The 5,100-nt window shown below is 30.1% G+C and overlaps 5 protein-coding genes across 5 annotated transcripts; all 5 read right to left on the reverse strand.

Moving 5' to 3' along the window:
* Nucleotides 1-62: 62 nt before the first annotated feature.
* On the reverse strand, nt 63-782 carry DDB_G0294324 (hypothetical protein; the record flags this gene model as incomplete). Its single annotated transcript, XM_628729.1, has 1 exon — nt 63-782. One exon carries the CDS (start codon nt 780-782, stop codon nt 63-65), a length of 720 nt encoding a protein of 239 aa, XP_628731.1.
* A 180-nt stretch (nt 783-962) lies between these two features.
* On the reverse strand, nt 963-1,633 carry DDB_G0294326 (hypothetical protein; the record flags this gene model as incomplete). The annotated part of the gene is made up of 3 exons (XM_628730.1): nt 963-1,075; nt 1,171-1,399; nt 1,475-1,633. 3 exons carry the CDS (start codon nt 1,631-1,633, stop codon nt 963-965), a joined length of 501 nt encoding a protein of 166 aa, XP_628732.1.
* Nucleotides 1,634-1,913: 280 nt separating this feature from the next.
* DDB_G0294328 (hypothetical protein) lies at nt 1,914-2,807 on the reverse strand (the record flags this gene model as incomplete). Its single annotated transcript, XM_628731.1, has 2 exons — nt 1,914-2,296; nt 2,789-2,807. 2 exons carry the CDS (start codon nt 2,805-2,807, stop codon nt 1,914-1,916), a joined length of 402 nt encoding a protein of 133 aa, XP_628733.1.
* Nucleotides 2,808-3,321: 514 nt separating this feature from the next.
* Nucleotides 3,322-3,393, reverse strand: DDB_G0294330 (hypothetical protein; the record flags this gene model as incomplete). Its single annotated transcript, XM_628732.1, has 1 exon — nt 3,322-3,393. One exon carries the CDS (start codon nt 3,391-3,393, stop codon nt 3,322-3,324), a length of 72 nt encoding a protein of 23 aa, XP_628734.1.
* Nucleotides 3,394-3,884: 491 nt separating this feature from the next.
* Nucleotides 3,885-4,602, reverse strand: DDB_G0294332 (hypothetical protein; the record flags this gene model as incomplete). Its single annotated transcript, XM_628733.1, has 2 exons — nt 3,885-4,397; nt 4,484-4,602. Coding segments are annotated over 2 exons (632 nt in total), but the record flags the coding sequence as incomplete, so codon positions are not given.
* Between the last annotated feature and the right edge of the window lie 498 nt (nt 4,603-5,100).

A 5,100-nucleotide genomic window follows, 5' to 3' on the forward strand; every position in this document is an offset into this window, starting at 1 on the left:
TTCTTTTAACATTCTAAAAAATTATCTTAAATATTTGGGAAATTCAAATAAATAAATGTTATTCATAATATATATATATATATGATAATATAAATTGGTAAGAGTACTTCAGAACCATAGATTTCTTTTGCGATGTTGTTACGACGGACACGACTAAGCGATGCTTGAGCATTAACAGCTAAGACGATTGCACTCTGAGTTAAGTAACTAATAAGTTCTACATCGACATTAGAGCTATCAGATGATAACATACTTGACATGAGAAGCAAAGGTTTCAAGCTATCGTTGATTCGCTTTTCGACAATCAACAAGTCAGTATCATTGTTCTTGACGTTGGATGATACAGTAATACCTTCAGGTGTACCGAATGGAGCGACATTCACTTGGAAGTTAGATGGAAAGTTGAATACTTTATTCAATTCGGATATCTCATCTTTCTTGAGGATACATTCTTCTTCGACGAGTAAACCTTGATTGTTTACCATATGTTTGTACTGACCAAGTAAGGTATCGGATAATTGATAATCGGTTGGAACTTCGACATTGTTACTTGATTCATCTTCACTTTGTTCATTCTCGGTGTCAGAGTTATCATGAGAAGGTTGGCTACTTGAATTGGTATTAGAAGAGAACATAGGTTCTTTCATGAATCTTGTAAAGGCTAAGGAAAGGTTGTTGATTTGATCTTCCATTGATTTCATTCTTAAATCAAAGGATTCAGCGCTATTAGAGGCAGAGGTACTACTACTAGAGGCTTCGTTATTATTAACAGTGGTAGACATATTTTATTGTTGATATCTAAAATTATAATATGAGAAAAAAAATAATAATAAAAATTAATAAAGAGAAATAATTATTTGTATAAAATTTGTGTGTGTGTGTATCTTAAATATATATAGGAGGAATTCCCAAATAAAATAAATCAAATTGTTTTAGTTTTTTGTGCCACTATTTATACGTTTTTATTTTCTTAAAAATTTCGCAAAACTCAAAAAAAATAAGAGTTTTCGACCCTTTACAACTTTGTGCATAGTGTCGGTTCGGAATTTTTCAGAGAAAGTAAAGCAGGGGAAAACTATATTTCATAAAAAAAAAAAAAAAAAAAAAAAAAAAAAAAAAAAAAAAAAAAAAATAAATAATTTTGAAAATTTTGATTATATTAATTTATACACACAATTTCATTACCAAAAAATACTTGGTTATCGGAAATATAAACTTTAAGATTGTGGTTTTTTTCACCTTTTGAATAAATGGCTAAACTGTCAGCTACTTTTGTTCTTGTGTTACTTTTCTTATTACTTACCCATTTCGTTAACCTTTCAAAAATATTTTGACTGGTACAATCTTCGTTACTACCACCAGCTTGTTTAATTATTCCAGTAATAAAGAAATTTGAAACCTATTTATTTAAATTTAATAATTTTTTTTTTTTTTTTTTTTTTTTTTTTTTTAAACTATTAATCTGGTAACATACATCGCCATCTGAATAGTATTTACTTTGACAAACTTTCTGAAGACTTTCGTATTCCAATATGTATGTTACACGTGGGTTTGTGGCTATTTGCACTGTTTCTTGGATTGGTGGAACAGTTGGCCTTGGAACTCTTCTAATTATTATTCTCTGGTTTTCCATTGGGTTTGGAGCATTTGCATTTCCTAATACATTACCTATTGACAAATTATTAAATGATTCATCTCCGATAGAAATATTATTGTTTTATCTTCTTTGGATTGGTGATTGGTTAAAATCAGGTACATTACCATTCGGTGCTATAAAATTTGCAGATGAATTCATTTTAAAAAAATATGTATTGAAATCATTTTGGCTTTTTCAGTCTGCCCGAAAATGAAAAAAAAATAAAAAAAAAAATCATTTTTTACATAACAATGTAAAAATTATGTAAAAAAGGTTTTTAATTTTTTAATTTTTTATTTTTTGAAGCCGAGAATTTATCGTGGCATTTGTAAATTATAAGGTAATTGGTATCATCAATTTGAATTGGTATAACATTATTTAGAATATTATCATATGTAATATAATTTAATTCATTTGAAAGAAAATGGTATTTATTAAATTGGTCACCAACATATTTGTCAAAATAATTTAATAATATTGCATGTTTTATTATGTTATCATCCATTTCAATCATTGATATTGAATTGATAATACCTGACCATCTACCTGAAAGTTCATTATCTGATGCAACTTCAACTGCATCACCAACATTGTATATTTCTTTATTATTTTTAATTGATGAGTGAAAAGTTATATTTTTATAATTTTGAAATAATGAATCTAATTTAATTTTTATGTTATCTAAATTATCTGGATTTTTTATTTTGTATCTGGCGTGGCGGACCTATATGCTAAAGAATACACCAGTTTTTAGGGCATACCTTAAAAGTTTCGTAACAGCAAAACGATTATTGTCAGCAACCTAATCTAGTGCCCTGTACCCCCCTTATTGACTTAATTAGTAAAACGTCTACGATGGACTCATGGCCATTAATAGCAACAGCTCCTAGTGCATAATTAATTCTTTTTTGGAAATGGCCATTTTCAACAGCACATTCCAATGCATCATTGATGTTTTTTTGCATTGCTCCGACTAATAAGGGTTTAGTAGTACATACAAATCATCTGCTAGGCAGTCTGCAGTAGTTGGGTGATTATTGCTAATAGCCAATTTTAATGCCTCCCACCTATCTTCTGCTGTAGATGATTTGTCAAAGAGGAACGCAACAATGGCATCATGGCCAAGCATAGCAGTATTTTTTATTTCCTTACCCATTTGTGCTTCTGGCATCTTTCATAGGAAGAGTTTAATAATCGAGAGGTAACCATGCGCCACATCATTTCAGAATGCTATATTGTGTTGTTCCGTTACCTTATTCGAATCTAACATGAACTTTACAATAGATATGCGCTCATTCTTGAAAGAAGATCGGGAAGAGCGATTCGGCTATGGTATCTTCTGTTGCCCTATCTAATAAGAACTCCACGATAAAAATAATTATTCTGTATAGTCGCGATTACGAGGGCCCTATTTATATTTTCTAGTGTAGCATTATTATCTAAACTTAACTTTTGTTCTACAATAGAAAGATCATTGTTTCTATCTGCGAAATGTAGTGGTGTTTGTCCAAGATAGTCTTTTGCATTTACATCAGCTCCCTTGTTAAGGAGGAGTTGTATGGCTCCTTCTAATCTAGCATAATGGAGCGGAGTTCTGCCTCGATGATCTGTTTTGGTTATATTTTCACCTTTTTCTATAGTCAGTTTTACTTTTTCTACTGTTTGAGTTGTTATCGCTATTTTGATCAAAAAGTTTGATCTCGGTTCGAATTTTGTCTCTCAACAGGTTGATTCTTAAAAATCAAGTCTAAACTCATTGGATGCTTCGTGACTATATCTATATATTTAATTAAAAATTTAATTTATTAAATTATATTTTATATTAAATATATATATATATATTATGAATATCATTTATTCATTTGAATTTCCCAAATATTTAAGATAATTTTTTAGAATGTTCTAGAACATTCGAAGAATAAAAAATTTTCGAAAGAAAAGTAAAAATTTCGAACCGGCACAATGACGCGATCATTGTGTAAGGTCGAAAAAACTGAAAAATTCCGAACCGACACTATGCAAAAAGTTGTGAAGGGTCGAAAACTCTTAATTTTTTGAGTTTTGCGAAATTTTTAAGAAAATAAAAACGTATAAATAGTGGCACTAAAAACTAAAAAACAATTTGATTTATGGAATTCCGACTAAGTGCGGATGGGATGGGACTAATATATATATATATATTTAATATAAAATATAATTTAATAAATTAAATTTTTAATTTATATTATCATATATATATATATATATATTATGAAATTTGGACGACAGTATTTAAGAAACCACCAGATTTTTCACCAATGATTCTTTTATCGTAGAAGGTATCTACAGTATCATTTGATTTCCAACGACCCATCTTCTTGACAACGTGGAACGGAACGTTATTGGACAACAGCAGAGAAGCCATAGCGGAACGGGTAGAGTGAGATTTGAACTTGGCAATATCAATGCCTGACTTTGAGAGTGTTGATAATACAATTGAATTAATATCATTAACTTGGAGCGGTTCACCCTCATTCTTAATAAAGACAGAGTCACCCGAATGGGGCTTTCTTCTTCCTTTAGAGGCTCTAAGGTATGTTGCAAGGTGGCGAACAGGGCATACTTGAGAGTTTGTATCATCTAACCATGTTAATTCTAAGATTGAAACAACACCACTTCTTTGTTCTTTAGCATTAATAACTGGACCTTTGATTGAGTCAGTAGTATTAATGAGACCTTTGAACGACCACTTCACCAAGTCTGATGATCTTGCTAAACCAAACTTTTACAGAGAACAAGTGTCTTGTTTAATAGCGCAGTGTATGTGTACTTAGGGATGACTTTGATAGTAGATAAGTGCTTGAATACTTGGTTTGCATCCCATATCTCTTTATACTTTGCAGATGAAGGACGCCACTTGTGAATACCAGTCATTATTCTTGTGATGAATGGATCATTAACAACATCAGTTTGATTCCTAACTGGAGCTATATACTTTGAGAGTGGAAGGTTCCCAAGACTTCATTAACAGCTCAGCTGTTTTTGTATTTGTTGTACGAGCGAAGGACATTTATATTATCATATATATATATATATTATGAATAACATTTATTTATTTGAATTTCCCAAATATTTAAGATAATTTTTTAGAATGTTCTAGAACATTCGAAGAATAAAAAATTTTCGAAAGAAAAGTAAAAATTTCGAACCGGCACAATGACGCGATCATTGCACAAGGTCGAAAAAACTGAAAAATTCCGAACCGACACTATGCACAAAGTTGTGAAGGGTCGAAAACTCTTATTTTTTTGAGTTTTGCGAAATTTTTAAGAAAATAAAAACGTATAAATAGTGGCACTAAAAACTAAAAACAATTTGATTTATTTTATTTGGGAATTCCTCCTATATATATTTAAGATACACACACACACAAATTTTATACAAATAATTATTTCTCTTTATTAATTTTTAATATTATTATTTTT

The sequence above is a fragment of the Dictyostelium discoideum genome, assembly GCF_000004695.1.
Source record: "Dictyostelium discoideum AX4 chromosome Un chrUn_00024, whole genome shotgun sequence".
NCBI classification, from domain to species: domain Eukaryota; phylum Evosea; class Eumycetozoa; order Dictyosteliales; family Dictyosteliaceae; genus Dictyostelium; species Dictyostelium discoideum.